We start from the raw sequence: 13061 nt of genomic DNA, 5'->3' as shown, positions 1-13061 counted from the left end.
TTCTAAGGCCTAGAGGGGAGGTAGCTAGGCAGCCAAGCAGGAAGGTGGCAGCACAACACTGAGCCAGGCTGAGCAGAGGGCACACAATGGCCCTTCCTGCCCTAGTCCGAGCTGCTGGACCACAGCCACCCCCACCTCCAATAAAGGAGGGATGAGGTGAGCGAGTCAATTCTGCGCCACAAGCTGGGCTCCAGCCCAACAGGCATGTGCCAGCAGGGAGCGGGCATCCTTTGAAGTGAGTCAAAGCTGAAGGCCTAGCGTGGAGACCTGGGAGAGGTTACAGAGCTGAAGTGGACAGGGTAGGACTAGAACCCTGGCCAAAGGGCAGACAAGGAGTGTGCCTCTTCCTCCTGGCCACATCCTGCTCCAAGCCCCCACCTGCAGACATGCCCCAGGGTGGGATATGAGGCTCAAGGGCACATAGGTTCTAGGAAGTGAGGAGGCAAACAGGGCAGGAGGGCTGGGCCACAGGAGCTGGAGCCCGGTCTGGTCCCAGGCAGCTAGCTGCTGGCCAATGTCCTGGGCTATGGAAAGAAAGAGCCCTGCGGGCTGGCGGCTTAGGCTGGAGCAGGCGGTAGGGGGCTCCTGAGGGATGGGCTGCCCTGTACACAAGGCCTACTCAGAGAGAGAGAGGATCACTGAGGTAGGGGCCACCATTTCCTTTACTCCAAGACTTAACACAAAAGGGAGGGAGGCTGAAGTCACAAGTAAGGACCCTGGAGCCAGCAATCATGGGCATGTGCTGCTTCCACCTATATGCCTCAGTTTCCCCATCTGTCAAGTAGGTGACAGGGTTGTTGTGAGGATCCCATGAGGTGCCACCACACGAGCACTCCCTGCATGTCCTGAGTGGAAGCAGGAGCGTGTCAAGTTCCGGGCCTGCCAGTACATCCTCTCCCCTTCCTCACGCTGTGCTCAGGGAAACTGGCTCAGAAAGGCTGGACAGTCAGCTCCAGATCAAATAGCTGGTGGTGGGGGAGCTGAGGCCATGCCATGCTGAGCCATTTGTATGAGACTGGGCTGTGAACAATCAGCTAGGAGATGTAAACAACAATGCGACAGCCTCCTGAGAGATACCCTCTACTTAGGCAGGTAGATGTGGATGGAAGGGGTGCAGGTGGCAGGTCTAGGGGTGAGGCAAGGGCACGCCTCCATGGGAGAGCCTCAAAACCAACTCACAGACTGCCACCACCAGGCCAGCAGCCCCTGGGCATGGTGGATCCCACACCCAGGAAAAGCACCATCCACTCACGTGTAGTGTATGGTGCCCAGCCAATGACTCCAGGGGTAGAAGGAGCCAGTACCCAGGACAGGACTCTGGGAGGCAAGTATGGGGGTGGAGGAGGAAAGGAGGAGGAGGACCTCTGCCTGTGACTTCCCCATGCCCAATGAAGCCCATTCTCATGGATGGGACCAAGCCCAACTCCACAGTCCACACGCTGGGCCTCAGTTTCCCCTGTGGGGGACTGGGCAGGGAGAGAGAAGAGCAGGACCTACTAGACTCAAAAGCTCCCACCCAGACCCCACCCAGACATGGCCCTGGGGCAGGGGAGGAGGAGGCAGAGGAAGCAGGGCTGGACTAACCTGTTCTCCCAGCCTTATAGGGTGGCCTGTGGGCACAGACAGCACCTCAACTAGCTGCCTACCAGCCCACCAAGCCATTACAAGGGGCCCCCTGTGGGATGTCTCCAAGAGGCTTCACCTGTGGACCTGCCTGAAGAGGAGGCTCTCTGGCCCCTGCCAAATAAAACCTGCATGACACATGTAAGGGGGCTCTGCTGACCCTTTCTCCTGCTCCTCCATCCCCACATGCCTTCCCTAGGGCAGGAAGAGGAAGTGCATGCTAGGTGAGGGCACTATCCCTAAGAAGGAAAAGGGTCCCACATTCATGCTGAAGGCAGTACCCCCAACATCAGGACCAAGGAGTGTGGAGGTGGGTCACAACAGAAGATAGGTTCTAAGAGCACAGAAGGTGGCAGGGTCTGCAGCGGCCTGCACACCGCCCCCACTGGCCAGAGGTGGGCAGGCGCTCAGCTTCACAGTCCCTGTGAGCAGAACCCCACAGCACCACAGGGTGGCTTTCAGTCAGCAGATGGGCCCCCAGTGCTCCAGGGTCACCCCAGACCAGAGCCCACACATCCTGGCCTGGCGGTAGGGGGACTATCCCTTCTCAGAGGTCCCAGAGCCTGTGAGAGGTGGGACATGATTCACAGGGCATTCACCATTGAGAGGCAGGGAGACCCCTCCTTACACTCTACATGGTGGCTGAGAGCAGGCAAGGCCCATGCTGGCTCCAGGCCCAACTCTGACCCACAGTGTATGGCGGGGAGCTGTGTCAGCACCAGGCCTCAGGACAGCTGTTATTTCATCCACCAGGCCCTGCCCCTGCACTGACCCTCTGGGGCTCCCATGAACTCCTACCCTACAGTAGCTCCAGAAATTTCTTCCACAGAAGGCCAGACCTACCCTGGTGTGGTCCCCAACCACCCACCAAATTGGCCTAACCCATAGGGTGGCTGCCTCCACTTGCCCCCTCCAGGAAGCTCTCACTGATCCAGCTCTGCACAGCCCAACACTGGCTGGTGAGAAGGAAACCTGAAAATACCAGACAGGCACTGCCCCACAGCATCCCCAGCTCTCACTCTGAGAACCCCGGGAATGGCCCTGAAGCTGGTCCCTATCACTCAGCAGTCATTCCCCTTGCACTAGCCAGTGGTGGGTGGGGGGCACTACCCTTGCCCTGCCCTTGGTCTTGCTACCTCCTCACAGGGCGGGGGCCTCTTGCACAGCAGAGTGCTGCCTCAGCAGATACTAGATCCCCAGTATCTGCTGTGTCCTAAGAGATCAAGGCCAGCACCTCCAAACAATAGGGGGATGGCAGAGTAGCCAGGCCCCTCACAAGCCCTGATTGCCCTCAGATCCTCAGATGCCCAAACAGGGCCTTTGCAGTGTACAACACAACAGAGCCCCATGAGTGGAGCAAGGAAAGGCAGGCAGGGGATGCTGGGGCCCGCTAAGGCACCCTGGCCTTACCTTTTCCCTTTGCCTGAGTACCCGCAGTCATTAGGCCTGGCACAGGGGAGCCACACCCACCTCCTCACACACTGGATCTGACCTTCCAGTCACAGAGCAATGCTGTCTCCTGCCCCAGGTCCATCCACCCCATCACCCCACCCCCAACCCAGGCCCGACCTTTCGGATGCGGCCACTGCGAGTGCCGGTGAACACCACGGTGCGGTCCTGATAGTTGTAGGCAGCCACCGCAGTCAGACCATCCTCCTTGTCCACGAATAGGGGCATGCCCTCAATGGTAACTGTGCCCCCCAACGGCTGGTTGAAGTCCTGCCCACAGAAGTCGTCATCGATCTGCAGGGGCTGTGGGAGGGGAAAGGTCAGGCCCTGGGCTGTCCACCTGTCCTGAACACCTCCCGCATAGTGGGGACCTCACAGTCAGGACCGGCCAGCTCCACTAACTGGAGAGGCCCACAGCAGGTCCTTAGAGGCAAGCACACAGCCGCACAGAGGGGCCATGGCCCAGGGCACCACGTGTACATATCTAGGGTGTCAGGGACTCTTGGACCCATTTGATAGATGGAGAAATCAAGGTTCCTCAAAATTGCCGGAGGCCCAGGCAGGACCAGGGCTGGACTAATTTCTCACACACATACTACACAGATGACCCACACGCAACCCGGGGTTGGGGAGGAGTGAAGGAGGCAGTCTGGGGAAAGGCCAGGAGACAACCAGCCAGGGAGCCAAGCCCGATACACCAGAAATGGCCACAGAGAGGCAGGGAATAGCCACCAAGGAGTTGTGAGGCACAGGAAGGGTTTATTCAAGACAGGAGACAGAGGTCACACCAAAAAGACAAAGGGAGGAGCCCAGCTAAGAAGGTGACCAAGGTATAAAAAACAATCAATAGTGTGAGGTTCCAGAGAAGACCAAGTGACCGGAAATGGGGGGGGGCATGCTCCCCCGTGAGAAGGAGGGCAGGGTGAATAGGCAGGTTCTAAGTGAACGAAAGGGGAACAGTTGGTCTTCCCAGCAGCAGGCTGGTTGTCTTAAGGTTTTTAGGGAGAGAGGTTGCAAATGAGGTAGGGCCACCAAGGCTGGGACCAGAGGCAAGACTAGGTGGAGAGGCAAGATCAGGGCTGAGCCAGGGTCCTGGAGTGGCCCCAGGACAGGGACCTGGCCAAGGGGATCACAGGGAAGAGGGAATAGAGGGGATGTGAGAAAGAAGTGGGAACGAGGCCCAGGGAAGAGGCAGACCTGGCCATGAGCAAATGCCTGCAAATCACATACTAAGACCTCAACAGGAACTGCCCTTCCAAGCCTCGGTTTCTCTAGCCACACAATGGACATAAAACACCTTCCTTAAAAGGCCAAGGAGAGGATGGACAAGCATCTGCCTAGTGCACCCAGGGCCTTGATGTGGAGGGTGGCCCTGTCATGAGGCCCCCCACTGCACTACATGTGATATGGGCTAAGGGAATCCTAGCTGCCCTACCCTGCCCTGAAGACAAAACAGTGTCATTCCCAGTACAGACATGACAAAGGCAAAACCTAGGCTAGAGAGGATGGGTGGCCCTAGCCAGTTCTAGTCAGCAACAGTGGGGCTGAGGGCTGGATCTGGAAGTCTCTGACCTAGGTGAAGTCCTGGCTTTTTCACTTGTGACCCTGAAAAAGTTCCCCTCTAAGCCTGGGGTCATCCTCAGAAAAACAGTGGTTCCTACCACCTGGATGCATACACAAGATGCTCCCCAAAAAGCAGCTGGCTCCAGGCTTGCCCATCAGGGCCTAGAAAAGGGAGCTACAGCTGCCGGTTACTGAGCACCCAGCACCTGCACACTCAGGACACCCCAACGTCAGGGCTGTTGTTAGCTCCCATTGCCAGGTGAGAGCAGAGAAGCCCAGAGGGCAGACATGTGGCCAAGACAAGAGTGAACAGACCTTCCTGACAGGGGACTGTGGGGGAGACGGTGTCTGGGGCCCACCCGATGCTAGTCTGGTTCCAGCTCTGCCTCTTACTGGTTGGCTATGACCCTAGGCAAGTCACCTCACCTCTCCGAGCCTCAGAGATCTCATCTGTACAATGGAGACTTGATGGGGCTGGCAAGCACCTGGAACAGTGCCAGGCATGTGGTCCCTCTGTCTCCTAATGGAATAGGACAGTGCAAGCCTGGGAGTAGTCTCCGAGGTCAACACCATGGGGGCAGCCCCAACCCTCTGGGAGACAATAGGCCAGCATTAGGATCTGGAACAGGGCAAGTACTACATGGGCATACACTTGGCATTTCTGCTATGGTTTCAGAGGAGAATAAGGTCACATGGGGTCAAGACTGCTAATTATGTGAGGCTGGCAGGACAGGGGCAGCCCCCCACAATGCCACGGTGCCTACTCACCGAGTTGATGCAGCCTAGCTCCTTATTAAGCAGCCAGGGCAGCGAGAGCTTGCCCTCGCCACGGTAGCAGGACTGGATACGCTCCTTGATCTTCTCCTTGATGGCCCGGAGAGTGAACAGGCACAGCACCGACTCCTTGGGCGGCTTCACGCGGTTCTTCTGGCCCTGGGCGAACACAGTGAACAGCACATCCTCATCTTCGGCCAGACCCAGCTGGTGGGCCAGGGCACGGCCAGGCCGGCTCAAGTAAGCATCCTGCACCAGACGGTACTCCACCCCCGCCTGCTCGCAGCCGATGGGGAACTCAACATACGAGTAGAACTTGGGGTCATCCACACACAGCCGCACAATCTTGGAGGTGAAGAAGTGCTCGCCAGCAGCGTCAGGTGAGGTCAGCTGTGTGTCCAGCTGCAGGGTGAGGTAGTACACAAACTGCTCACTGCGGAAGCTGTACACATAGTAGATGTCAAAGGCCGGGAACTTGGACAGTGTGTCTGAGGGGATCTTGAGCTGCGATGACACAAACTCATCCTGGTACACAAAGCTGAACATGTCGGCATCCTCCTCGTTGGCCATGAGCCGGCGGCTAGACAGCGTGGGGAAGTACTCAGACTTGCCATCGATGGGTGTGCCCACAAAGAGCTTGGCCTGGGCCTGGCCCGGTGGCCCAGCGATCAGCACACCTGCCATACTGCCTGCCTCACGCACACTCGACAGGTAGTGTTCCTTGCGGTGGTGGGGCTCACCCAGCTTGAAGAGGTCATCCAGCCGCAGGAACTGGCAGATTCCTTGGGAGGCGCTGCCACAGGCCAGAAGGCGGTTGGCGGCGTAGTCCAGGAGCAGCAACTTGTTGACGTTGTCAGTGCTGCCCAGGCCGTGCGGGCACGACTGCACACTGGGGGGTGGGTAGCACTTCTCATTGTCCTCCACAGGGCCCGTCACATGGGCCCGCAGCAGTGTCAGGTTCCCCGACAGCTTGTAAATGCGGTTCACTGCACCCACATATACCTCGCCTGTCTGCTCATGGACTACCAGATGGGTAAGGCCCCAGTCGCTGGCAGCAAAGGTGCGGAAGGTGGGCTGCTGACCCCCGCCCGCCCTAGGCACACCTGCCACTGCCTGCACAACCCCCAGCAGCAGCAGGAGAATCAGGAGCACCCATGCGCTCAGATGTGTGAGTGGCATGGCGGGCCCAGGCATCTGGCTGAGGCGCTTAGGTCCTGCAGGGATGTGCTTCATGGGGTCTGGAGCCTCAGCCCTATAGGGAGAACAGAGGAAGAGGGTATGAGTGTGGGCAAGGCCTCACCCCTCAGAGGGCACACACCTACATGCCATCTCATGAGCTCTCTAGTGTGCCTGCCCACACTACACCTCCAGGGGCATGATCTAAACCTAGAGAAGCCAGAGGTGTAGAGAAGACACCTCCCCTACAAAGGGTGCTGTGATCAAGCCTTGTCACCCCCACATGCAGCAGAAGACATCTGCCTGGCCACCAGATGCCTTCCGTGAACACCTGCCTAGGCCTGCCATGATCGGTCAAGCAGAGGAGAGAAATGGACTCAAGAACAAGGCGATGGGTGAGAGGGTTTATGGTCTAGACTGGGAACCATCACCTCTTGATTCAGAGCTTGCCCTAAGGGACAAGCCCTGCCTCAGCTCCAACTTCTACCCAAGGGTCTGAGGACAAATGCTCCCTTGCAGGCCCTGGATAGTCCTACTCACAGATACCACCCTCATGGTACACTCACTCCCTAAATCTCCCCCAAGCTGCCCACCCCTCTCCCGCCTAGATGACCACGGCACTTGGCTCCTTCCACTCACATCCACCCATAGCCCAGTCTCCACACAGTAGCCTGGGCCACTTTTTAAACTGCATGTGAAGTCACCAGCCCCCAAATTCTGCCATAGCCCCCCTTCCTCTGGAAAAGTCCCATCTTCTCCTAGCCTAGAGGTTGGCAGTAAGGCACGGGGTTAAATCCAGACTCTATAGCTGTAGCCATGCAGCCCTAACCGGGGGAGGGGGAGAGGGTCGCTCCTTTCCCAGCCTCCATTTCCCCATTTATAAAATGGGGAATGACAGCTACTCTCTCATGGATGAACTGGAGAAGGACAAGGCACTCCTACAAGGTGCCATCAGCAGGAGTACCCTCTCCATGCCAGCAGGAATCCTGCCTGGCTCTGCCAGATGTGCGGGAGCCTCTCACCCTACTCCTGGCTGGAGACTGACCACAGAGATGCTGAGCCCTGCCTGCAGGCAGGTGCTGGCTGGGTCCATACACATCCTTTGCTCCCAGCCAATTCCCCTAATATAGCCTGGCAGCCCCATTTTACAGGTGGGAAAGCTGAGGTCCAGGTTGGCCACTGTAGTGGCTGGCTGTCAAAGAAGGCCCAGTGGTCTCTAGGTCTCCATGTCTACCCTCCTCCAAGCCCTTGGACTTGCCATCCTCTCTCTTGAGGTGCTTCCTTCCCCTGCCCCCACACCCCTGCTTGGTCTCAGCTGCCTCTCTTGACCTGCTAGCTAAAGGCAGCAGCTGCTCCCTTACAATCGGTCAGCCTATTTGAATTTGCAGCACAAGACATGCTAATGGTTTTGTCATTTATTGTTCCCAGATGCTCTCCCCACTAGAATGGGCAGTTCTCTGAGAGCACGACCTAGCTCTGTGGTTTGCCATGGTATCCCCAAAGCTGACTTCATAATACCTGTGAATGAATGAAAGAATAAATGAATGGGTCCAGGGCAGAACAGAACCTGCTTCCTCACTGTGTCTTCACTCCCCATACACCCTCTGCCCAATGAATGCCTACACCCACTGCTCAGGTGGGGACACTGAGGCTCGGGAATTGAGAGGCATTATCCAGAATCCCAACAGCAAAGAACCAGGTTGTGCTGCCTTGCAAGACCCTCCCAGCAGGCTATCAGCTGCCTTTCCTTGAGATCTCTGCCCGACATAGCCTCAAGAACTACAGCCACCAGGGACCTCTGCTGGCAGCCAGGAGAGGAGTTACCAGCCCCCTACCCTCTACCCCCAGCTCAAGAGCCAAAAACAGCTCCTCACAGTGGCAGCAGGGCCTGAGCTAAAAGCTGAGTGCATGTGAACTCCAAAGAAAACATGAATCACTCACCGTTTATCAGTTCAAAGCAGACCTGCAATTACCAGGGGCTGGGCTCTCCCCTCCTCTGGGATAATTATACATGTCTTAATGCAATTATGGGCCCTACTTTTTATATTAAACAGGAGGGACCCAGATGAAGAAGCCACCATCCAAACTCAGGCCTGGCCCTGGGCCTACTCCCCCTCCCTGCAACAGAGGCTGGCCGGAAGAGAAGGGACAGGCCAGGGGTATAGGGCTGCCTGCCAGGAAGTGGGATCCGGGATCCAGGGCTGGGTTCCTCATGCCTACCATCTCCCAAGGGCCAGCAAAGACGTCTAGGTCACTCCCCCTATCTTAGAGATAGAGGGCTCAGGGCTCAGATAGACCCAAGGTCACCCAGCTCGTCCCGGCAGGACAGGGACGGAATCCCAGGCTCCCACAGAGACCTGGAAAGCCAGCAGACCTGCTGGGGCTCGACTCCCACATGCCTCTGGTCTGCCCAAGAAAAAATGCATTCAATCCAAAGCAGCCTGGGTGCTGGAGAGGATCATGCTGGGCTGGGGGAAGGGAGCACCACACATGCAGTACTCTTCAGCTGGGAGGAAGCAGAACCAGCCACTGTGGTCTGAGGAGGCTCCCTGAGGGGGCCTTTTCACCTATTCTAGAAGGAACAGACACAGTGGGAGCTAGCTGGAGAGGGGGCATCCTGGGTGGCGGAGCAACAAGAGCACAGGCTTGGGGGTAGAATCTGCTGGACCATGCAGTGGAGGCAGTGGGAATGACTGCAGGTTCCCAGCATGGGAAGTGGGCAGTGCTGGATCCCAATCAGAGCCACACTGCGGAGGGAGAAGTTGGACTGGTATTGGGTATGTGGACTGAGGGTCAGCCAGGGAGATGGAGTCCAGGACAGAGGCAGACAGGCCTGCAACAGTGAAGCTCCACTCCTGGACAGGATGGACTGATCCATCCAGCAGAACATGGAGAGAGAGCAAGGTCCTCCGTCTGTCCCTCTCCCGGCAAGTCCCACCACCACTCCTCCTCCTTACCCTGAGAAACAAAGGCCCTCACTCAGAGCCTTAGCCCCACGGCCCCCACTCTGAATCCTTCTAGGATTCAGATAGATTGGGGCATAAAGAAGACACTGCCATTCTGGTGTGTGCATTATCAAGCAGGACAGAGAGCTACCCCTGTCACTCCATTTCCCCCAACAGAGGCCCAGAGAGGTGGTCCTGAGATGCCCCACTCTCCCACCAGACCAGTACTCGGGGACCAGGACCTGGGAGTATTAGAGTCCTGCTCTCAGAAACTAAGTGCCCACCACTCTGCCTTCCCTCGAGGTGGTGTCATCTCCACCTGGAAAAATGATCTAGACACGGGAACCTTTCTGGTGGGTAAAAACATGCAGGCAACGACCTGGAAGCCACAGGAAGCTAGAAAAAGAGCTGTCTTCTTTGTCCATGGCACCTCACTTAATCCCCACCCCCAAAGCACACACCTCAGCCATACAGGGGCTTGCCAGACCTCAGTCTATGCTGTCCCCTGCGTGAAACGCCCTTGTTGGGCCCTGAAGCAGAATCATTGGTTTTCTGGTCAGCCTCTTGTATGGGACGGGGTGTTTCTCAAAGGCGTGGCAGAGTCTTAGCTGCCTGGTGCAACACCTGGTCATCCTGCACACCCCAAACCAGTAGGGAGCTGAGGGTACCTGGGGTGAGCTCAGCAAGGGCCAGAGGAGCAAAAGCTGAGCCCCACCCTCCCGCGCAGACCCAGAGAACCCGCCTCAGCATGGAAGGAGGTGCAGGAGCACAGGATCAGGGGGCAGAGGCACTGTCCACATTCTCCCCCCAACATACACACCCCTTTCTTTCAAGGGGCGTGGCCCCAGCACCCCACGGAGGAGCCAGGGCAGTTCCAGTCTCTAGGCAGTCACTGGTGCCCTCTCACCCGCCTTTCCCCGGCTGCACCTGGGATCTCACAGCGACTATGGACCTCCCTGGAAACCTGCTCCCCCTTCCCCAAGGCAGCTCCTAATCAGCCCTGCCGCCCCCAGCTTCGGTGCACACCAGGCCCCAGAGTATCCAGGAAGCAATCGGAAGCCTCCAAGGGAAGAGGGCTGACCCTGGAGAGGCCCTGCGAGGGGGAGGCAGAGGAGGCCCAAGAGAGTGGGGTGGCCTCCCGAGCGGCACCCACAACGCCCCCTCCCAGCCCCGGTGTGCGGCCCTGCGGGCCTGGGACGGACACAGCGCCCATTTCCCCGCGCCAGAGGGCCGGGGGAGGGCCTAAATCCAGAGGAAGCGGCTCCAACTTCCATCCCGGAGCCCTGAGGGCTGGCCCGGGGCGCAGCCCCGCGCCAGCCCTCCTCTGGCTCCCGCGGCCCTGCCCGGGCCTGCCCAGCCCGGCCCAGCTCTGCCAGCCGCCGGAGGTCCGAGCCGCGGTCTAGCCCCCGGGCTCGGCCTGGACAACCCGCAAGGCCCTCCCGAAGGGGCCGCCACAAACTTTCTCTCCTGCTTTTGAGGGTAGGGCAGCGCTGGCCTCGGCCCTGCCGCGCCGCCGAGAGCGCTGCCCCGAGGAGCTCCGCTGGCTGGGCCGGGCTGGCGGGGAGGCCGGCGGCGCGGGGCCTGGAACTGGGTCCGAACCCAACAGGACGAGGACACGACGAGCTCAGTGCCGGCGCCGGGCCGCGCCCGGACAGACGCAGGAGCCCGGCCAGAGCCGCAGGGACACGCGGACGCGCGGACACGCGCGCCGCAGTCCCCTGCGCACACCCCCTACCCGCCCCGCTGTACGCCCGCGTCCCCCACCAAAGGCCGGACCCAGGGTGCCTCCCATGCGGCGCGCCCCCCGCCCGCGACCCCCGCCGGCCCTACTCCGTGTCACGGGGAAAGTTGCGCCCCTACTCACCGGCTGCCCCGGGGTGCGCCCCGCCGCCGGCCATAGCCGCGCCCCGCCGCCCGCGCCGCCGCCGCCCGCCCAGCCGCCGAGCCCCTGAAGCCTCGCAGGCCGCCCAGGCCGAGGCCGCCGCCGCACCCTGGCTCGGCTGCGTAGCCGCTTTGCCACTGCCCAGCATGAATGGGGCGCCGAGCGCCGCGCGGCTGCGGACTAGCCTCGATCTCGCAGCCCGCGGAGCGCCGCACAGCGCGCATGCGCGTCCCGAAGCCGGGGGCGGGGCCGGCGGGGGCGCGGCCGGCGGCGGCCTCCAGAGGGCGCGCTGCCCTGCGCTGCGAGCCCGCCCGGGCCCACCGCGCTCCTTCAAAGGGCGACGCAGCTGCCTGCCTTAAAGGGCTGGGCGAGGGGTTCCCTCCAGGGCGTCCCCAAAGGCAGGGCCTAGCCCCCGTGTGCCCAGGCTAAGAGTACAACCTCCATTCATGCGAGACTGTGGGTCCCATGGCTCTAGGCCTCCCCGACCACATCTATTAGGTGAGATGGGTAACCTCGCCAGTAGGCAAAACGGCGCCTGCGGGGACAGACGATACCTCTCACTCCACATACACCCCGCCCCCGAGCTGCGCATTCACTGATGGGGTTGCGCCCCAGGAGATCAGTTCTTTCCCAGAGTTCCGAGGTGGGTGCGTGGAGGGATGCGAACCCAAGCTGTCCTGGACCGAGGCCGGGGAGTGTGGGGAGCAGTGGCTGGTTCTACCCGCGGAGGCCGCCGGGCCCCACGGCCCATTAGGAGTGCAGACTGCAGTTCCCCGTGACGGTGCTCAACCAGAGGCCAGCGCGTTCTGACAGCCGCCCACAGGTGGGCTTGTGGGGAGGCCTCTCCACGGGAGGCCCCAGGGAAGGTGAGGTGAGGTGCAAGAGCGCGTCTAACAAAAGGACCTCGTGATGCGAGGGCGAACTGAGTGGGGGAGAGCAGCAGAGTACCGAGAAGCTGTTGCTGTGTGAAAACCAGACTGTCATCCCCACAGAAGAAGAAATAGCTACAGTCCAGGGTAAGGAACTTAGACTGGCAAAAAGGTCTCTCCCACTTCGCCCCGCTCCGCTCCCTCTTCTTCGCGTGGCCCCTATCCTAGTTTTTGGGTTAATCCTCTTGGTTTCCTTTGCTATTTCAGCATGACGTGCTGCAATTTTGCTGTGCTTGACGTGGGCATCACAGGCAATCTCGGCGCTGTGAGGGTATAGCCCGACAGGGTTGCTGATGGGCAGTTTATTCACTCTGTTCTGCCCTGTCCTCGGGGGTGGTGCTGGGCACCCCTTATCCTGCTGATGGACAGCATCCCAGTTTTGGGACCCTGTACAGCAAGCTGTGATAGACATCTTGTGTAGGCTTCTGGCGGCCCTGGGGGTGGACTACTGAGTCACAAGGTAAGTGTGTGTTTAGCTTTAGTGGATAACCCAAGTTTTCCCAAGTAATAGCTAGGTTTGCAGTCTCAGCAGTGGTTTGGGAGGGTCCCCGCAGCCCCCATCCTCACGTATACTTGGTACTGTGGCTCTGGAGTTTTTGCCTATCTTGTGGTATGCACTGGTTTTTCATTGTTGCTTTAATTTGTATGTCCCTAAGTAAGGGTGAACATCTTTTTCAAAAGTCCTATTTACTGTTTTATTGAATAAGCACTACTCTAGCA

At 59.2% G+C, this 13061-nt stretch overlaps 1 protein-coding gene across 2 annotated transcripts in view; it reads right to left on the bottom strand.

The window, feature by feature from the left end:
* PLXNA1 (plexin A1) overlaps window positions 1–11602 on the bottom strand; it is a 52315-nt gene extending 40713 nt beyond the window's left edge. The window contains exons 1-3 of one of the 2 annotated variants that reach the window (XM_036229751.1): window positions 11395–11601; window positions 5404–6661; window positions 3193–3375 (exon numbers count right to left, since the gene is read on the bottom strand). In XM_036229751.1, coding sequence (XP_036085644.1) covers window positions 3193–3375; window positions 5404–6642 — 1422 coding nt within the window. In that variant the 5' untranslated portion in view covers window positions 6643–6661; window positions 11395–11601. Of the gene's footprint in view, window positions 1–3192; window positions 3376–5403; window positions 6662–11394 lie in introns of both variants that reach the window. The other variant, XM_036229752.1, reaches the window with a different exon arrangement.
* Window positions 11603–13061: the final 1459 nt, after the last annotated feature.

This window comes from Rousettus aegyptiacus, unplaced genomic scaffold (genome assembly GCF_014176215.1).
Source record: "Rousettus aegyptiacus isolate mRouAeg1 unplaced genomic scaffold, mRouAeg1.p scaffold_m13_p_12, whole genome shotgun sequence".
Taxonomy (NCBI): Eukaryota; Metazoa; Chordata; class Mammalia; order Chiroptera; family Pteropodidae; genus Rousettus; species Rousettus aegyptiacus.
This window is presented reverse-complemented; position numbering and strand designations above follow the sequence as displayed.